The sequence below is a fragment of the Paramormyrops kingsleyae genome, chromosome 16, assembly GCF_048594095.1.
Source record: "Paramormyrops kingsleyae isolate MSU_618 chromosome 16, PKINGS_0.4, whole genome shotgun sequence".
Taxonomy (NCBI): domain Eukaryota; kingdom Metazoa; phylum Chordata; class Actinopteri; order Osteoglossiformes; family Mormyridae; genus Paramormyrops; species Paramormyrops kingsleyae.
Window position 1 is genome coordinate 3,768,518 of NC_132812.1, and position 21,910 is coordinate 3,790,427.

General features: G+C 43.0%; 1 protein-coding gene across 1 annotated transcript; it reads left to right on the forward strand.

The window, feature by feature from the left end:
* Positions 1 to 1,559: 1,559 nt before the first annotated feature.
* Positions 1,560 to 18,079, forward strand: serpine3 (serpin peptidase inhibitor, clade E (nexin, plasminogen activator inhibitor type 1), member 3). Its single transcript, XM_072700211.1, is given in 9 exon segments — positions 1,560 to 1,919; positions 1,921 to 2,040; positions 5,141 to 5,375; positions 12,229 to 12,432; positions 14,418 to 14,616; positions 14,742 to 14,842; positions 16,891 to 16,977; positions 17,316 to 17,399; positions 17,649 to 18,079. Coding segments are annotated over 9 exon segments (1,410 nt in total). The 5' UTR covers positions 1,560 to 1,592; the 3' UTR covers positions 17,702 to 18,079.
* Positions 18,080 to 21,910: the final 3,831 nt, after the last annotated feature.

The window sequence follows — 21,910 nt, forward strand, 5'->3', positions numbered from 1 at the left end:
AAATATCCTGAAAAACGGAATATTGTCACCCTATAGCATTATTATTTGATATTATCATTTGTTTAATTATTAGTTACAAATTCTGTTACACTGATTGCAGTAGCTGAATGCACGTAATCGTCTACACGGTTGCGTGAGGGTGGTTACGGGCCAGCCGGTACGGGATTTTACGATCGGAAGTATGCTTCTCCCCGCCTGGCTCCGTAGAGCCCCGTGGAGCTCCCGCCGCCAGGGATTCTGATGCAGTGGTACGGACATCGCCGACAGTCCGCCACATCGCCGAGAGATCGCAAACACTGGCCATCCCCCTTTCAACACGATTTATTGACTTACTGTAACATGCCTCTCTAAATGCCGCACAAATATCGGACAAGGGAAAAGGAGTGTCGGGATCCCCGAAAGCATGGTGACTGCGAGTGCGGTATCAGCTGGGACAGACAAGACGTTAAAATGACTAAATATATTACCTGTTATTTAACGTATCCATCAAATTTAATTAGGCGTTTGTGGGAAAAGATGTTCATATGCGCTTTTATTCTGTCAGGGCAAAAGACTAGGACGTTTCCACCCTGCAGTGTGCAGATGTATTTTATGATGTGGTTGAACAATTACAGTAATACTGTGGTTAACTTTATAGTAAACCGTGAAGGATTAAATGTTATAATTAATTCGGGAATAATTTCACTTTATGTTAGGTCTATATATAGCCTACACTTTAGCCATACATTCTTTTAGTAATGTATCATTTTGGAGTTTTCCTGGTGCCCTGCGCCGAGGGAGAGCTGATTTAAACTGCTCATAAGTTTACTCCGTAAGCGGGTTACTACCGTACCTGGTATTGTGCTAATCAAAGGGCGTTTTCCACCGCACCAGGTACCGAACTTTTGGTTCTTCGAGAAATTACAACAAAATTACATCGCTATATTTTTAACAAAATCACATCGCTATAGGACAACATTCTATATGCGTGCTGTATTAATAATTAGTATATTCAACAAAATACTTTTTCATTTCTTGGCATGCGATCCGGATCTTTTTGTTGTATCTGTTCTTCCGATCAGATCGTTTGTCAATATTTTCGCAACTACTTTCAAGGCAGCGTTTGTATTGTGTTTTATTGGCAGGCTGCTTGCATAACCAATCAACAAAAGATAGTATTTGAAGTCCCACCCCGAAGTACCAAAGAAGTACCCCAGCTGATTTGGCACTTTCAGTACTGGAACCTTTTGGTATATATTGGTACTCGAACGGAAGTCAATGAAATAGTAAAAGTACCGAAAGTACCGTACCAGAACTACCTTATTTGGTGCAGTAGAAAAGCGCCCTTAGTAGCAAAGACAATCGAGCAGGTTGGAAGTGCAAACCTAGTTATTTATAGAGCAACACCTTAAAGTTAAAGAATTGCCAAAAATGGTGCAGGCTAGTCTCATGGGGGAAATAATTATCTAACATTGTGTCATAATATAAATAAATAAAACCTCAGCTCATATGACATCCACCAGTGTTCATCCAGTTACTGCAGATAGGCTATGAATATAATGTTGCTTCACACTTAATGTTCTTCTGCTCAGACCCCAGCTAAGAAATGAGTAATGATATTTTCTGCTAATTTCATTTACAGCGAACCTTCTCCACAACCACCCTGTCACCACAGAAACTGTGTGCCCTCCACAGACACCGTGAGCCCTGGCTGTAGTTCCTTGCATCGTGTCCCTCGTGCTGCCATGGGTGGCCAATGGCTGAGCTGGCTGCTGGTCTGCCTCTGTCTGGTGCGGGGCCGCTGTGGCGGACTGCGGGATCTGCACACGGAGTTTGCCGTCAGACTCTACCAGGCGCACGCAGACAGGGGCTCCAACCTCATTGTGTCGCCCCTCAGCATCTCCATGGCCCTGGGGCTCCTGCAGTTTGGGGCCAGGGTGACGCAGCCTGGCCCAGCTGGAGGAAGCCCTCGGCTATAACGTCAAGGGTAAGACCTACCAGCACTGCCCCTGGAAATCTGGCCCCATCATTCAAAGCCCTGACATCTACCAAAATCAGACAGTCCAACATCATTCCAAGTTTTAGTAGAAAAACTGACACTGAGGGCTTTTATAAGTGAAAAAGCTTTTGGAACATAATGCCTTTAAAATAAATATATTTATAATATTTCAACATAGGGGCGGCATGGTGGTGCAGTGGTTAGCGCTGTTGCCTCGCACCTCTGGGACCTGGGTTCGAGTCTCCGCCTGGGTCACATGTGCGTGGAGTTTGCATGTTCTCCCCGTGTCGTCGTGGGGTTTCCTCCGGGTACTCCGGTTTCCCCCCACTGTCCAAAGACATGCTGAGGCTAATTGGCATTGCTAAATTGCCCTTAGGTGTGCATGTGTGGGTGGCTGGTGTGTGAGTGTGCCCTGCGATGGGCTGGCCCCCCGTCCAGGGTTGTTCCCTGCCTCGTGCCCGTTGCTTCCGGGATAGGCTCCGGACCCCCCGCGACCCAGTAGGATAAGTGGGTTGGACAATGGATGGATGGATGGATATTTCAACATAGATGCCAAAATATTTCAATATGGAAGTCAAAATGTGCACTTCCTGTTTGTTTACATGAATAACAACGTACCACCTCTCAAAGCATGCTGACCATACCTCCATAAGGGTTCGATGATCAATATCCCTCATAGTCCTTTATTTAAAAACAAGCTAAATTGGGCAGACATAGAAAAAAAAACAACCCCTGTTTTCATGGTGTCAGTGATGTCATTCGTGTTTACCCATGGATTCGATATGTATGGCAGACCCTTAAAATAAAATAAGCCAGCAGGCAAGCTGATTTTAGTTTTGGATGATTGGCAACTGTTTTTAGCCAACTGCCCCCAAACATGAAGACGAACTGCCCTCCCATTGGCTGGACATCTTGGACACCCAATAACCCGGAGCTTCTCAAACATGGAAGGAATGAACAGCCAATAATCTTGAGTTCAGTGACATATCACAAGCCCCATCTCTCCTAAAAGGCATACAGCACAAACAGCTTCAGTAGCCCTGATCATTACTGGCCACGGAGCGGGAGGTAGGCATGCCGGGAATCACTTTTTAAGGCATGCCAGAAATGGAATGCAGAAGAAAAAATTACAATGAAACGCAGATTAAACAGAGGTAAGGTACTTATTTTACATTTTCATTTACGGTTTTCAAGACTGGGTCAACTAGACATAGTGTGAGAAAATCTGCTGTGAGCATTACTGAGGGTCCAGTCTTTGAACCCACTGTGTTTGTAGGCTATAAAAAATGTTTTTAATGCCAAAACAAATCACAAAATCAATTGCAGCACAAAAAAAGTTAAAAGTAAAATCATGTAAAAACAGTTAAAGTATTTTCTATCCATATAAGTGATACTCTTAGAAATCCTTGTGTATCTTATCAACATTTCATCACTGTCAGGATTTAAATCAGCCCTTGTTTCAGAATGTAGTACAAGTGGTTCAAGAGCAATAAGCATTATATTTTGGGTGCGTCCTCTTTTTTAATATTTGCAAAATGGGGGCGGGTTTATTAAATTAAAAAACACACACACACACACACACACACACACAGAAAAAAAATTCAGGAGGAACAAGGCCCCGAGCCACTGCCTATCTGTGCCTTATACAGTGGTACCTCAGTTCTCGAACTCATTAGAACTTGAATTTCTTAAAAGTCGAACCAGCCAGTTCGAAAAAAAAATTACCTAGAGCTTGATCTGAATCTCAGAAGTCAAACCGTGAACGCAGACCTAAGATACAAATTACTGTTTGATAAATGTGCTTAAATGTGTTTAGATATGCTCTTCTTGTTTTATCTGGTTCGTTTTGTGTTTAAATGCTAAAAAAAAAACATATATAGGTGTAATTTTTTGGGGCCGGGAACCAATTAATTGGTTTTCCATTATTTCTTATGGGGAAAATTCGATCACAACTTGAACTTTTTAGGATTCGATCTGGAGTTCTGAACAGATTAAAATTCGAGTTCTGAGGTACCACTGTATATATATTTAATGATGAATGTCAAAATCTGAGATATATTGATATGGTAAGCTAACATTCGGAATTCATAGTCAATATGTTGAATGTAGAAGAAATGGGCAGGGATAAAGGCATGGAGCCCTGCTGTTTATGGTGCTGTGAAGCCAGAGGCCAGAGGGCCCTTGCTAGCGCCTATCTACCAACAAAATACCGATGATGGGAACTGGACTTTGGAGTAGTTGAAGTAGATCACCTGGTCCAATGAATCCCATATGCTGTTTCATCATGTGGGCGGCTGGGTTCATGTGAAGCATCTGTATAAGGTGCTGGACCAGCAAATCCAATCAGCGGCTATACAGCCCCATATGCAGCAGGGGTCGTTACACAGAATTCCAATAAAACACCATTAAAATTGTCTGCCATTTGTACCACAGTAGTTCTTTTGTGGGTTTGCACTGCATGGTTTAACCTTCGTTTGTGTGTCACAACAAGTTTTGGCTGCACAACATCTGGTCAGCGATTCATGGTTTTTCCCTCCTTGTCCACCCTCAGTATGTACTCACCACAACTGACCTTGAGTAGCTTACAAGCCTTGCCGTTTGGGAGATGCTCTGACCCAGTTGTCTGGCCATAATGGTTTGGACCTTGTCAAAGTCACTCAGATCTTTACTCCTGCCCATTTCTTCTGCATTGAGTATATCAACTACCAGTACCGAATGTTAGCTTCATGTGCAGATGGTCATAATGTTTTGACTCATTGGTATATACAGCGCCCTACACAATTATTGGTACCGCTTGAAAAGATTTGTAAAAAGGTTTAGGAATCATATGTTCAATGAAAGGTTGCATTTTTCTAATTTTTTTAGTTTGACATGAAGCTACTTCACCAAAAGGTGGATTTATTCTAACCATTTTTACAAATCTTTACAAGGGGTGCCAATAATTGTGATGGGCGCTGTATATCATTATGACTGAGTACTGTTGGAAGATGCCAAAGTGGTTCCTCTCTGCCCAGTACCCAGGAAACTATAGGTAGAAAGAGGGAATGAGGATCATTTGGCATAGCACTGCAGTGTGATGCCAGTTCCCATGTCCCCTGGGTGAAGCATATTTCTGGAAATATGTAACATATCATATCTAACCTCAATTTTTGCTGTCCCCAGATGTGCATGTACAGGAGCTCCTGCAACATGATTGGGGGGGGTGTGGGTAACTCCAGCCGGAGAGTGGCAGTTCGCCTGGCATGTGCCCTGTTCATCCAGCACGACATATCACTCCTCCCAGCCTTTACCCAACATGCATCAGCATGGGGCAACAGCAGCCTGGTACAAACAAGCTTTAATCAGCCAAACCAGACTATCAGCCAACTTGAGGATTGGATCCGCAGAAATGCAGATGGTGAGGTAACAGTATATGAAAACATTTATGTTTATTATTGCAAACATATTTAAATACTTAATATTACACACAGTGATGCACAACTAGTATAATAATGGAAACAATATAAGCTGCATGCAGAATTATTAATTACAGTATGTGTGTGTTTTGCTTGTATCTTCTCTTCAGACCAATAGTTTCAGTCCAGATTAATCTCCAGTTAAGAATGACCTGTTTACAAACAGAGCATGCTTAGTATTCTGTCTGGGTACTTTCTGTTTGGAGTAAAACAGGAAACCTTAGATACTCCCCTGTGCAGAATTATTAAGCAAATTATTATTGCTATTAAAATGGGCCTAAACAGGATCTTACAGAGAGCGGGGGGAAAACAATAAAGTGCCAGTCAGAGTGATGCAAAATGATCGAAACTGGCAAACTTATAAAACGTTATCACTGTACAATTAATCATTTTGTGGCCAACCACCAAAGAGGCTGGAAGAAGTATGTAGAGAGAAGACGACACAAATTAACTGGCAAATATTTGTGTCAAATTAAAAGGGAGACGTCCAGAAACAGTTTAGAATCAAATGACACCGTTTTTCAAAATTACAATCTGAACGGAATCTCCGGGAGTACTAGGTGCAGTGTGCTACACAACATTGTTAAAGTCACAAAAGATGAAACACGACCTCAAGTGAATCAGGCACACATGTTAAAACATCAATAATGGGCATTGACACGTTTCTAGACTGAGGTTGCCAGATGAGATGGACCCATGGATGCACACCTTCTGCCACAACAAGGTGGTGGAGGAGTGATGGTGTGGGCTGCACTTATCAGTGATGAACTTGTAGACTTGCAGATGGTGTAAAAATTAACTACAGAATGTACTGCCAGTTTCTAGAAGATACCTTCAAACTTTCAAAAAGGTTATGACATTCATGCAAGACAATGCCCCTTCCCACACATTAAAGTATTCAATGGATTGGCCAAGAAAGGCTTGAAAGGTGATTGAATCGTGACCTGCTTCCCTTCATTGTGTGACTAAACCCCGCGCTGAGAAATGGGTCTTACTGAAGTATGAGATTTACCAAGGTGGCAAGCAGCTCACTTCTCAGAGCAGCGTCTGGGAGGTGGTCCCAGCTGCCTCATCTAATGTAGGATGGGATCAAATCAAAACCTTAACTGGTTTAAGGACAAACAGGCTCATGATGGTCATTGAGAAGAAAGGTGGCTATACAGGGCATTGAACCTGGTAAAGGGGGCTCTGTGGAATAGCACATAGTTTGTTATTCCTAATATAGACTGAATAACTAAAACTGTTTTTTCCACCCTTTGTCTTTTGTTGATGGTGGTAGAAAATGCTGTCTCAGGCATTGTTCCGGAATCTCTCACAAGTGAAGAACTGGGATGGCCATGGCATATGGTTGACATTGTTTTCACACTAACCAAGCCATTCAGTGAGCTGCCTCATGGATGAAGGCATTCCCAGCCTTGATAACTACAGCCCATGAGGATGCTTGCGATTGCTTAGAATAGTTTTGTATTTATTAGTGTTTATCGTTCACTCTAGTACAGTGGTCTCCAGACATTTTTACAGTGAGATCTGCTTTTAAAAAAAATATGAACTATGGTATATCTTGCAGTTGTGAGGAAGTAGCATTGAGTTTCACCATGGAGAGTGATCCCTCACGCCTGCTGGCTTCTTCACGTGTGCCACACATGCACTCATTCACTCACTGACAACAGATGCAGGGTAACTCATCAGACCACAGCCCTTGTTTTTGTGCCGCTTTACTTATAAAAGTGCAACTGCAGGTTTTATGTACTGCAGCTCACACTTGGTGCCCTTCTCTGTGAATTTTTTAGTGGAATGTTCTTAGGCTAGGATTGCTGGGATTGCTGCGAGAGAGTGGTGTTGAGCTGCAGCGATTGTTTGGGATTGTTTTTTTGGAGTGTTTTGAGTGTTTGTGTGCTTTACCTGTTTACGTGGGTGGCTGTTTATTTCTATTTATTGTTCTTATTTCGGTCAGCGTGAGTGCTTGTCTGTCCTGTCTGTTAATCAACAGCGCGATTATTACCGACAGAGAGCTGCGGGTGTCGCGTGCGCGTTTAAACTCCGTAACAAACACCCGCGGGGCGATTATAACTAATAACATCTAACGTCGGTATCGCTACCAAGCGTCGGAAAAGGACAGTTGCTCCTGAGCTTTGCTCGGTCGCCAGTCGGGGCCGGGAGGACATTTTCCACTTTTTTCCCGCTCCGGCAGTAGCCTGCTGTGAGGGGGTTTTTGTGGTTTTTCGACCTCCCAAGAGCAACTTCGATTTCGCCTTGTTTTTCGCCTTGTTTTTAGTTCATACTTGGTTCAGGCAGAAGTTCTTCTGGTAAGTAGTAGTAAGTTTATCAGGTTTAAAATTTTTAATAAAATAATAATTAAGTTCCGTTTTAACACAAGTAATAACTTATTTTAGTGTACTCCGCACGTTACTGCATTTATTGTTACGCAAATTAATCTTTATAGTTAAATACACTATATAAATTTACTGGGCTGGGAGTACGGGGTCATAGTGAGTTAGTTAATTATGGGGCCAGCTCAGTGTTGCGTTTGCAAGATGTTTGCCCTTCTGGACGTTAGTGTCCAGTCGGACTTCATCTGCGAGCGATGTAAGCTAGTGGACTCACTCATGGTCAAGGTTCGCGACCTTGAGGAGCAACTGGCTCGCATCCAATGCAACAGTGAGTTAGATGAGCTAGTTGATACGCCGTTTAGGGAGACGGTGTGTACGCCACTAACGGGGGGGAGGGAGAATGAAGAGCAGAGAGGTCGAGAGAGCTGGGTGACCGTAGGTCGTAGACGCAGGAAAAGGCGTACACACGTTACAGAGGCGGCATCACCTGAGGTGTCTGTGTCTAACAGGTTTCAGGTGCTTCCAGCTTTAGAGCCGGAAGGGACTGGGGAAGCAGGTGGGCCCTTGGGCACTGAGGAGCCCCCTCCCCCCAGAAAGAGGGAGGTTGTGGTAGTGGGGGATTCAATTATTAGGGGAGTAGACAGTTATGTGTGCACGCGTGATAGAGGGTCCCGTACGGTGTCTTGCCTGCCTGGTGCCCAGGTAGGAGACCTTCCAGATCGTGTGGACAAGCTTTTGGCCCCAGCTGGGGTGGATCCAGTTGTCGTGGTGCATGTTGGCACCAACGACATAGGCAAGGGTAGAAGGGCTGTTCTGCAGGATAAATTTATAGAAGTCGCCAATAAGCTTAGAAGCAGAACGTCCATGGTGGTATTTTCCGAAATACTCCCCGTGCCACGCGCAAGTGAGGCTAAGTTAGCTGAGATAAGGAGATTAAATGCGTGGCTAAAAGGATGGTGTAGGAAAGAGGGGTTTAGGTTTATGGGGCACTGGAGGACCTTCTGGAACAGGTGGGACCTGTTCAAGCCGGATGGGTTGCATCTGAACCGGAGGGGAACCAGTGTACTGGGAAGGCGTATTTGTAGAGTAGTTGAGGAATGTTTAAACTAGGGACTGGGGGGGCAGGGAGGTTAGTTAAGTATGTAACTGGGGGGAAACGGAAAGCCCAAAAAAATCATATTATAAGTAGGCACTGTAATAAGCCTACCCTTTGTTGTCTGTATTTAAACGCCAGGAGTATTAGGAATAAAATTCATGATTTAGAGGCTCTTATCTCATCGGACTCTTATGATATTATAGCAATAACTGAAACGTGGTTGAGTGATAAGGATGGACAAGAATATAATATGGATGGTTACACATTGTTCCGTAAAGACCGTATAGGTAAGAAGGGAGGTGGTGTTGCAGTATATGTAAAGGAAATCTTGCAGGCAAGGGAGCTTACTGATATAAGTAAAAGTACGGAAGCTATATGGGTAAAATTAGATGCTACAAACTCAAATAGCCTAATTGTCGGTGTTTGTTACAGAGCACCCAATGTAGCTGCTGAGGAAAGCAGATTGTTATACAGTGATATTAGGATTATGAGCAATAAAAATGATGTGGTAGTTATGGGTGATTTTAATCTACCGGGGATACAGTGGGACATTGTTGCTGGCTCTTCTGAAAATGAACTTGAGATGGTGGAATTAGTACAGGATTGTTTTTTTACTCAGTTTGTTAACACCCCTACCAGGGGAGATGCCATTCTTGATCTTGTTTTGTCTAATAACCAGGACAGGATTGGTAAATTAGATGTTTTAGAACCACTTGACAGTAGCGATCATAACATGGTTAAATTTGAGGTTAAGTTTAGTGCCCGAAGAGCAAAGTCCAAATCAAAAATATATAATGTTAGGAAGGCTAACTTCAATTGTATGAGATTAAAACTAGAAACCGTGAACTGGATGGAGTTAAATAACAAAACTGTTGAAGAGACATGGGAATTTTTTAAAAGCACATTATTGCAAGTACAAGAGGACTTCATACCTGTTTCTAGCAAGAATAAATCTAGGAAATTGCAACCTAGGTGGTTTAATAGGGACATAAAGTATAAAGTAAGGAGGAAAAGGGCTTTGTTCCAGAGATGGAAAATAACTGATGATGACATAATAAAGCAAGAGTATCTAAATCTACAGGCTGAATTAAAAAATGACATTAGACGAGCTAAAAGGAATGTCGAAAGGAAGATCGCATTGGAGGCTAAGGATGACGTTAAAAGTTTCTTCCAGTATTTTAACTCTAAAAGAGCTCTAAAAGCTGAAATTACTAATCTGCAGGATAGTAAGGGTCTTATAATTGAAAACGACATTGACATAGTAAATGAGTTCAATGATAGTTTTGCACGGGTATTCACTGTCGAGGACACTAGTAACTTACCAGTTCTTATTACTAATTCAACATCGTCTATAACTAATATATATATAACTGAAGCTGATGTTTTGCAAAGCCTAGCTAAGCTCAAAATAAATAAATCACAGGGCCCTGATGGCATCTTACCTATAGTGTTAAAAGAGATGAGGGATATTATTTGCCGACCCTTAACATTACTGTTTCAAAAATCCTTATCTGAAGGTGTGGTACCTTCTGATTGGAAGCATGCCAACATAACGCCCATTTTCAAAAAAGGGGATAGAAGTAATTTGTCAAACTATAGGCCAATCAGTCTAACTTGTATAACTGGTAAAGTTATGGAGGCTATAATCAAAGAGAAAATGGTAGATTACCTGGACTCAAATAACATTTTGAGGGATAGCCAGCATGGATTTAGGAGAGGTAGATCCTGTTTAACAAATCTGTTGGAGTTTTTTGAGGAAGCTACTCAGGAAGTTGATGATAAGAAGGCCTATGATGTCATCTATTTAGATTTCCAAAAGGCTTTTGATGTTGTTCCCCACAAGAGGCTCTCACTTAAACTCAAAGCGACAGGTATTTTAGGAACTGTAGCGACTTGGATTGATAACTGGTTAACGGATAGGAAGCAGCGAGTAGTTATAAGAGGCTCGATGTCACAGTGGGCCTGCGTTCATAGTGGGGTACCGCAGGGTTCAATTTTAGGACCACTTTTGTTCCTAATTTACATAAATGATATAGACACCAATATATACAGTAAACTGGTGAAATTTGCAGATGACACCAAGGTGGGTGGTGTAGCAGATACTGAACTAGCGGCTCAGCAGCTACAGCGGGATCTTAATTTAATTAGTGACTGGGCTGACACCTGGCAGATGAAATTTAACATAGACAAATGTAAGGTACTCCATGTAGGGAGCAGAAATATAAAGTACAGGTATTTTATGGGACCTACTGAAATAAAGGTAGCTGATTATGAGAAAGACCTTGGTGTGTATGTTGATGCTTCCATGTCTCATTCTCGCCAGTGTGGGGAAGCAATAAAAAAGGCCAATAGGATGTTGGGGTACATCTCCAGGTGTGTGGAGTTTAAGTCAAGGGAGGTAATGCTAAGATTATACAATTCCTTGGTGAGACCTCACCTAGAATATTGTGTACAGGTTTGGTCACCATATCTTAAAAAGGACATAGCGGCCTTAGAAAAGGTGCAGCGTAGGGCCACAAGAATGATTCCTGGTCTTAGAGGAATGTCATACGAGGAAAGGTTATTTGAGCTAAATCTGTTCAGCCTCAAGCAAAGGAGACTGAGGGGGGACATGATCCAGGTCTATAAGATTCTAACAGGTTTGGATGCTGTTCAACCGAATAGTTACTTCAGCATTAGTTCAAATACAAGAACTCGTGGCCATAGGTGGAAATTAGCGGGAGAACATTTCAAACTGGATTTAAGGAAGCACTTCTTTACACAGCGTGTAGTCAGAGTATGGAATAGTCTTCCTGATAACGTAGTGCAAGCTGAATCCTTGGGTTCCTTTAAATCAGAGCTAGATAAGATTTTAACAACTCTGAGCTATTAGTTAAGTTCTCCCCAAGCGAGCTCGATGGGCCGAATGGCCTCCTCTCGTTTGTATAGTTCTTATGTTCTTATGTTCTTATGTAGGCTGATGCCTAAGATTGAGATTTACAGTCCCTTCATTCCAAGTTGCTCATCTGTTTTGCTTTGTGTATTACAACAAATGCAGTCAAGCAGAACGTGCGTCCTCCAATTTCTCCTAGTTACTGGTAAAGCATGATGGGATGGTAATCGGTTAATTAGCTCAGGAACCTCACCTGTGTGAAAGCGCCTTCTCCCAACTTAACATCACTTACTCACTCAAGTGGTAATGGTATACAGGTAGACATTTCTCTGTGGCAGACATTTCAAAGGTTTAATTGAAGTGTCTCCCCATGGTTTGGAACCTGGAATCTTCTAGCTTAAAGTGTAGTCCCTTTTCCAATATGAGTCTGCAGTCTTTTAATGGTAATGCAGGAAGTTTTATTAAATAATTTGTAGAAAATGTGCTCTATCTTATAGCTGACACTGAGATGGATGTACAATTGCCCATCTGGAGTGACTCCCCAGAGTGGGCGGGGCCACACATGGCACTGGTGAGCACACTGGCTTTCCGTAGCACCTGGCAGAGGTGCTTTCATCTAGGGGAGGAGCTGCCCTTCACCTTGGCTAATGGCAGTGTCACTAAAGTTCCCATGATGCACCAGCTCACAGAGGCCCGCTTTGGTAAGCAAATGCATCGCAAGTCTATAGTTATGGGAAGTCTCTAGTCAACCACTATGTTGAAGGATCCCTGTACTACATGGAACTATAGCTACGCTCCAAATAAGTCACCTAAATTCAGCTTTATAACGAAATACATAAGGATATACACTCACCTAAAGGATTATTAGGAACACCTGTTCAATTTCTCATTAATGCAATTATCTAATCAACCAATCACATGGCAGTTGCTTCAATGCATTTAGGGGTGTGGTCCTGGTTAAGACAATCTCCTGAACTCCAAACTGAATGTCAGAATGGGAAAGAAAGGTGATTTAAGCAATTTTGAGCGTGGCATGGTTGTTGGTGCCAGACGGGCCGGTCTGAGTATTTCACAATCTGCTCAGTTACTGGGATTTTCACGCACAACCATTTCTCGGGTTTACAAAGAATGGTGTGCAAAGGGAAAAACATCCAGTATGCGGCAGTCCTGTGGGCGAAAATGCCTTGTTGATGCTAGAGGTCAGAGGAGAATGGGCCGACTGATTCAAGCTGATAGAAGAGCAACTTTGACTGAAATAACCACTCGTTACAACCGAGGTATGCAGCAAAGCATTTGTGAAGCCACAACACGCACAACCTTGAGGCGGATGGGCTACAACAGCAGAAGACCCCACTGGGTACCACTCATCTCCACTACAAATAGGAAAAAGAGGCTACAATTTGCACGAGCTCACCAAAATTGGACAGTTGAAGACTGGAAAAATGTTGCCTGGTCTGATGAGTCTCAATTTCTGTTGAGACATTCAAATGGTAGAGTCAGAATTTGGCGTAAACAGAATGAGAACATGGATCCATCATGCCTTGTTACCACTGTGCAGGCTGGTGGTGGTGGTTGTTTTTTTGGTGTGGGGGATGTTTTCTTGGCACACTTTAGGCCCCTTAGTGCCAATTGGGCATCGTTAAAATGCCACGGCCTACCTGAGCATTGTTTCTGACATGTCCATCCCTTTATGACCACCATGTACCCATCCTCTGATGGCTACTTCCAGCAGGATAATGCACCATGTCACAAAGCTCTAGTCATTTCAAATTGGTTTCTTGAACATGACAATGATTTCACTGTACTACAATGGCCCCCACAGTCACCAGATCTCAACCCAATGGAGCATCTTTGGGATGTGATGGAACGGGAGCTTCGTGCCCTGGATGTGCATCCCACAAATCTCCATCAACTGCAAGATGCTATCCTATCAATATGGGCCAACATTTCTAAAGAATGCTTTCAGCACCTTGTTGAATCAATGCCACGTAGAATTAAGGCAGTTCTGAAGGCGAAAAGGGGTCAAACACCGTATTAGTATGGTGTTCCTAATAATCCTTTAGATGAGTGTATATGGGCCATTCTGGAAAATAGAATGTCCTTTGAAGTCTTAAACAAAAACCGACACATTCTGAAAAATGATATGTAGTACACTATGACCTTGTACTAGTTAAAGCAGTATGGAAGAGTGATGGATGGATATGTAAGATGATAACTTTGGTATTATATATTCTATGCTTTGATGATTCTGTAACAGGAAGAATTTGCAAAACCTCAGACTTACAGGGATCTCAGGAAAAAATATTCATCCTACACAGCAAACCTAGTACATATCAGCCATGTATCCAGTTGGATATTTTAATGCGGTAGTTGAGGTTAAGTGGTTGATAATGACCTTTCATTGGGCTTGAAACTACTGTGTGTGTGTGTGTAGGTGTGGATTAGGATTACATTTTTCAGGTCCCCACAAAGTTCTGTGAATGCTATCAAAATACTAAAAATGCCAATGCTTGTATTCTGTTTGGTTACTTATGGTTAAGGTTAGGACTGGGTAGGGGTTAAGGTTGACATGTTATGATTAGAGTTTTCCCCACAGAAATGAATGGAGAGTCCCCATAAAGATATAATTGAAAACTGTGTGTGTGTGTGCGTGTGTGTGTGTGTGTGTGTGTATGTATGTGTCCAGGCCATTTCCATACTCCCATGGACCTGAGGTACAGTGTCCTTGAGCTCCCCTACCTGGGAGGTTACTTTGGTCTTCTGGTGGTCCAGCCCAGTGACAGAAAGATGCCCCTGTCCCAACTGGAGACACAGCTCAGTGGACATGCTGTGACCATGTGGCACTCCAGCCTGCACAGGATCAAGATGGACATCTTCCTCCCTAGGTGAGCACCACTCCTGTGGAGAGGATAGGGAGGACAACAGAGAGTTTCCAGTTCCTGTTCTCTGACATTAAGGTGCTGTAATACCACACCAGGCAAAGAGTGAAATAGTCTGTCGCCATTGGCAGGTTCAGGATCCACAGCAAGTCCAGCTTGAGATCGGTGCTGCCCTCACTTGGTGTCTCTGACATCTTCGATCCCACAGTTGCAGACTTCACAGGGATCTCAGGTAACTTTATCCTGATCTAAAAAAAGCAAAAATCACTTGTAAAGGGATCTATTCAGAGCAACACTGAGATAGTCATTGAACTAGTCTGTTACTTGAGCAGTTCAAAAAAGACGGAATTATTTATTCTCCAAGGACATAAAGTTTGAGCCAAATTGTTTTGTAACGTTAGTAGAACAGCTTATACACTGTACTTCTTGCTATATAACATCATTACAATATTCAGTATCAAAGACCTCTTTCGGTTACGTCTCCACTGCTACATTTTTGTATCAAAACCCAGATATTAGCCTCCGTTTTCCCCTTTCATCTACACCCCGAAGTTTCAGCCCTCAAAAACTGAGACTTTTAACAATGCTCTCAGAGCCATGTACTTACGAAAACTCTGCTTTACAGTTGCAGTATGGATAAGTGAAAACACAGACTCTAAAACCACCCTAATTGGGGTGCTCATCACATGGCCCATCCCTGATTTGATATCACTAGTTACACACTCTCATTGTCTGATAGTTCACCTGGTCACTCTACACATAACTAAACAGTTCAGATGGATGATACCATCTGATTCGATCCAGTACCCAGGTTGATTTCACAGATACCGATCCCAAAACCAATATTTGGTGTCCGCCTTATCCTGACTATAAAATTTGCCACCATAGTGGGAGTGTACTGGTGGATCAATCACCCATTTTCCCTAGTCACTAGTGTCTGAGCCCCTAATAGTTTTCCCCTTCCACCTTGAAGCTGTTTTCAATGGTGCATTCCCTGTTGCTGACCTGTATCACACTAATAACATGTCTCACGATGTGACGGCTGCATGTTTGCACAAAAAAAAAACTAATTTAAAGATCACTGGCTCAATGTGTGCATGCTTAATGTAGGCTAATAGCTATGTCATATACATTTTCGCTCATTCACCGTGGATGGAAATACCTTTATAAACCATGTCAAAACGCTTGTGTTGAGAGCGATAATTTTTTTCTTTGAAAACTCAATTTTTAAATGAAAATGTAGCATTTAGTGTCTTTGACTGTGTTCAAAATCTCCCATCACCCAATGTATAGTTCAGTATATCGTGAGGACGCCATTTTGTAGTGCTGTTAAGATTTTCAACTGTAAATTTCATTGACTACATAACACACATCACATGAGTGTCGAAACAATATATGAGCAACTTTGCTCAGTCTGAACTGTAACCGTAAATCCTTGTTAAGTAGCTTGCTTATGAAATATATGAACTATAACAACAGTGCCAGAGCTACCACTGCTTTAAAAACAAACAGTTATTTTAATGGATTTGACTGCTTTACATGAGTAAGGTTAATTCACAATTAATACAGTGTATTGAAGATTAGTATAAAACACCATAGTTACAGCTGCAGTCCCCAGCATGCTTGTGCATGTGGATGCAGTACAGTCAAATATGTTGTAAATAAACTGACGTGTTGCAAAGAAGCATGAATAAGGACATGTACTTATTAATAAATAGCAACATTGTTTTCCATGTTCTGGCATTTGTTTATGCGACAATTATGAATATCTGGCGCATAAATATGTAGCAGCATAACATCCGCCTCGTGTCCAAAATCAATCGCTGTCTGCCCTTATCCCCTAATGAGCATTCTATGTAGCAAACACTATAGAGTGAATGAGTAAGCAATTGGACATTTTGAGCACAGCCTTTGTTCTTTGCTGCCTGGAACAGGCTTTGAATCTGGTGGGTGGGCTTTACAGTACACTGTCAATTACTGTGTGTTGCCTGAGTAACCAATAGAGAGGTGGTGCCTGACGGTGTATGGAAATGCCAACAGTGCTGGGTTTTAAAGTCTCATTGGTCCCATCATAACCATTTATGTCAGAGATCCGTCTTTCTGGAGCTTTTAGAGAATACATCAGAATTTTAAAAGAACTGGATTTTATTATTTTTTTTAATTTAAATTAGTACCTGCTTAACACTAGCAGCATCTGGCCAGTTTATCCACATGATTATTTGAATGACTTCAGGGCTACTGCCTTGCATTACGTAACACCTGCACCCCTCTTGTTTCCAGCTGAGGAGGGTCTCTATGTGTCAGAGGCTCTGCAGGAGGCCGTGGTGGAGGTCATGGAGAATGGAACCAAGGCAGAGGCAGTCACAGGTACGTACAAGTGACTCTCTCAAACTTCCACAAGTTTGTTTATTGGCTCTCACAGCTTAGACATGGACATCAGAATCCATTTTAAATAAGAGAACCGGTACAGTCTGTGGGCCCTAAGCTCTGCTTTTTCCATGTAAGAGATGTATAGAAAACATTGTACTACCTTAATGTTTACAGATGTGCATCACCTTGTTTTTAAACTGCATTAGTCATACATTTTGTAGCACATTTTTGTGGTAAAACTGGCTGGTAATTGCACTAAGAGTGTTATTTTGGAGACAAGTTCCAAACTAGACTCAACAATGACACAAACATGAAAAGTATATCCTCCTGCGCAGCGGTGGTCCTGCTCAAACGCTCCCGGGCGCCCGTGTTCAAGGCAGACCGACCCTTCCTTTTCCTCCTCAAACAAGTCAGCACAGGTACAATAAAGTTGTCTAAATGAAAATGGTTTTCTTAGCAGATTTTAATAATAAATAATGCAAATCCCAAAGCTTGCAGTTTTACCCACACCAGGGAATTGTGACCTGTACTATTAGATTACATGCATACTGTATACAGCACACAAAGGCACTCTGGGACACAAATCTATAGCCTTCTGTTTTGAAGCCTATTTTTCTTTCCTTATAACCCGTGTGTGCAGTGACTGGTATTTTCTCTCCTACCAGCAGGTACCATTCTGTTCATCGGGCGTATGCTGAATCCAGCAGAGCAGAAACTATGACAGCAATAATCAAACTCGCCCCCTCCCCCCCCAAAAAAAACCCCAAAACAAAACATAAAACCACAGATATTCAATCTGACAGACACTGAATCAGTTACAGCAGTGTTTCCCACCCCAGTCCTCGGGGACCCCCAAACAGTCCACGTTTTTGCTCCCTCCCAGCTCCTGATGTGAAAAGTCTGGAGCAAAAACGTGCACTGTCTGTGGGTTCCTGAAGACCGGCTTGGGAAGCACTGAGTCAGTGTGATAACAGGGGAAGCACTGAGTCAGTGTGATAACAGGGGAAGCACTGAGTCAGTGTGATAACAGGGGAAGCACTGAGTCAGTGTGATAACAGCTGTATAAATATTTGTGAATAAAATTAATACCTGTTTTTCATTTTTTTTATTCTTATTTGAGGGATTATGACTAAGCACACACAACCCGAGAAACAGATCAGTGTTTATCTTATTTTGAGAAATGTAGCTGTTTTTATTTTTCTTATTTTTTAGCTTCCACTGCTGAGGGCTATTCTATAAAGTGGGTTTACTGGCTTAGCTAGGTTATTTGAGACTTCTGAATTTTTGGCACTACAGCTTGACAATCATAGCTCATTTGGAAAATGGGGTATTACTACAGTATTTTACACTGTGTGCCTAACCTGCTCCAAGAGAATCCGACTTTTAGCTTAAGAGAGGCGTACGTCTTGCCCCGTCACCAGAAAAGTAGGTAGAAACTGTCCTTTCACTTAAAAACTTCCAAAAAATTTATATAAGAGCCGCCCTTTGACTAAGGATTTGAATTTGGTGATACCACTGATTTATTCTGATACTGATATTCGGTGTCAGTCACTTTACGGCCCCTTGTCAGCTGGGCAGGGGTGCTGACGGTAAAGTTTGCTGAGCAGGATGGGCAATGCCTACCTCCTACCTATCAATAGGTAACTCTTAGTTTGAATCATTAGTTTACAATTATGTGAACATGCACAGACAAACCCAGAGTCAACTTACTGAGCTGACGGCCACCACCGTAGCACCATTTCATATTGATTGCGGCAATTAACTTTGGGTATATAAAACTCACTTTGTATTACACTCAAAAGATCTCGTTAACAACAAAACATCCATCCATCCACCCATTCTCTGCTGCTCATACAGTTTGGGGACTCAGGGGCAGCAATCATCCCTCATCTCCTCCAGCACCTCTGGAGGGATACCAAGGTTTTCTAGCGCAGCTGAGAGAGGTCATTTCTCCACTATATCCTGGGTCTCCCCCCAGTTCGAGATGCCCAAAACACCTTCGCAGGAAGGCATCCTAGCCAGATGCCCGAACCACCAGCTGGTTAGTATCGGTGTGGAAGAGCAGGGGCTCTACTTTGAGCCCCTCCTGGATGTCCGAACTTTTCACCCAATCTCAAATGGCACTTTTTCACCGCCACCAAGAACCGAGCTGAACCTGAGCCAAACTGAGAAGATAGTTTTCCATTGTAAGTTACACGAGTCGTACACACGCTGACATGGCCTTGGCTTACTAGCAGGGTGGAAAGCATGACCAAAACCAAACTGGGTGTGTCACCACCATCTGGGTCGGGTACAGCTTGGTTCCTTTATGACAGTGAAAAAGCACCATAAGGCTGAGCTCAGACACCCTGCAAAGAAAGCTTGTATCCACAATCTTGTTCTTTTGGTCATACCCAAAGCCCATGACCACATGTGTGTAGGAACGTAGATTAACTGGTATCTCAAAAGGATTGGCTTCCAACTGAGCTTTCTCTTAGCCAAAACAGACTGGTAAAACACCCACATAGCTGCCAACACTGCCTTGATCCACCTAACAATCTCCCACTCCATTCTTCCCTCACTTGTAAAGAAGACCCCAACATACTTGATCCTACACTTGATGCAGTATCTCATCCCCAAACAAGTGGAGGCAATCCAACCATGGCTTCAGCCTTATAGGTGTTGATCCTCATCACAGACGCTTTACAGCAGGCTGCAAACTGCCCCAGTACATACTGGAAGTGACAGCTCAATTCAGCCGACAGGACTACAAAGACACACTCCTAAGGTCACCAAACTGGACACCCTCCACCTCTTAGCTACACCTAGAAATTTGCAACTCCTGAACAGGACTGGTGACAAAGGGCAGAGTCCAATACCCACCAGGAATGACCCTGACTTAATGCAGGAATTGTGAACCAAGCTCTTGCTCCAGTTACACAGAGATAAAGTGAAGGAGAGTGTTTGATATTGGTGGGGACACAACTTAAAAATTGAAATGTAAAAGTCTATTTTTTGGTGGAGCGGGTCAAGTGAGGTCAAATTTAATACTGGGGGGAACCAATTACCCCCAACCCCCATGGATCCTACACCCCTGCCCGTAAGAGCAGGCCTGGCACTCCAGGAACATCCCCCACATGACCCCAAGAGGAGCATGGTTATATGCCTTTTTTTTAATGCACAAAAAACATGTACACTGGTTGGGCAAACTCCCATGAACCCTCCGATATCCTTGAGAGGGTAAAGAGCTGGTCCAATGTTCCATGACCAGGATGAAAATTGCATTGTTCCTCTTAAACCTGAGGTTGAACTCATGGATTGATCCTCATCTACAATGCCCAGGCATAAGATGAGGAGTGTGATCAATCTAAAGTTGGAACACACCCTCTACTCGCCTTTCTTAAAGATTGGGACCTCATCTGAAAGTCCAGTGGCCCTGTCCCTCACCTCCTTAGAATATCAAAGAGGCATGTCATCTATGACAGCCCAACAATATCCAGAGCCTTCGGGAACTCAGGACGAATCTCATCCATCCCTGGAGCCTTACTTCTGAGGAGATTTTTAACTACCTCAGTAACCTCATCCCTAGTGATGGGTGAGTCTTCCTCCAAGTCATCCTAATCTACTTGCACCAAGGACGGCATATCAGAAGTATTCAGTAGGTCCTCAAAATTCTTCTTCATCTGTCTGACTATATCCCAGGTCAACAGCATTCCAACCCTGCTGTAAACAGCAAAGCCCTGCTTCCACCACCTGGGTTGTCTGACAGTATGCCAGAATCTCTTTGAGGCCAACTCAAAGTCCTTTTCCATGGCCTCACCGAAATCCTCCCACACTCGAGTTTTTCCTTCTGCAACCACCAATGCCAGACTCTGCTTAACCTGCCAGTACCCTGTCAGCTGCATCTAGAGTCTCACAAGCTAAGCAAGCTTAGGAAGGCTTCCTTCTTCATCTTAACATCTTCCTTTGCTGTTGCTGTCCACCACTGTGTTTGGGGGGTTTCAACTGCAACAGACACTAACAACCTAACAGCCATAGCTCTGCACAGCTGGCTCAGCAATGAAGGCACAGCTCATGACCCAATCGGGCTCAGTGTCTCCAGGCTTTCCTACAATTTGACTGACGTTCTGCCAGAGGTGCAAGCTAAAGATCTCCTGAACAGGGGGCTCTGCCAGACACTCCCAGCATAGACTCACTAGATATTTGGCTCTACCAGGTCTGTCCAGTGTTTTCACCAGCCACCTGATCCAACTCACAGAGTTCATTATGGAAAAACTGGGGCTACATAAGTCCAATAACAAGGCACCACTTGGGTTCAGATCGGCAGCTCATTCCTCCTAATCACACCCCTGTCATTATGTAACGTGACTGTTAATATTCCCCAGTAGACCAATAAAGTACCAAAAGGGGGGCCCTTCCAGGACCCCACCCAAAATCTCAATAGAAGGCTGGATACTCAACTGATATTTTTATTATTAATGGTGAAACATGCATCAAGGTGACAGTAGATTATTCATCCATTTTCTGAAACTGCTTATCTTATTCAAATTCATGGGGCCGGAGCCTATTCCGGAGACTATGGGCACAAGGCAGGGAATAACCCAGGATGGGGCACCAACCCATTACAGGGCACACTCACACCCCATTCACTCGCACACCTAGGGGCAGTTTGGTAACTAAAATCAGCCTCAGCATATTTTTGGACTGTGGGAGGAAACTCCACGACAGCACAGGAAGAACATGCTAACTCCACACACATGGAACCCTGGTGGAGACTGGGATGCAGGTCCCAGAGGTCGAAGGTGACAGTGCTAAACACTGAACCACCATGCTACCCCAGTGGATCATAACTTGAAAATAAGAAAGAAAGAAGAAAAAGAAAAGATTCAAGTCAAAAGTTACAGTGACAAAACCATTAGGTGTTATTACACAGTATATACAGTACATGTAG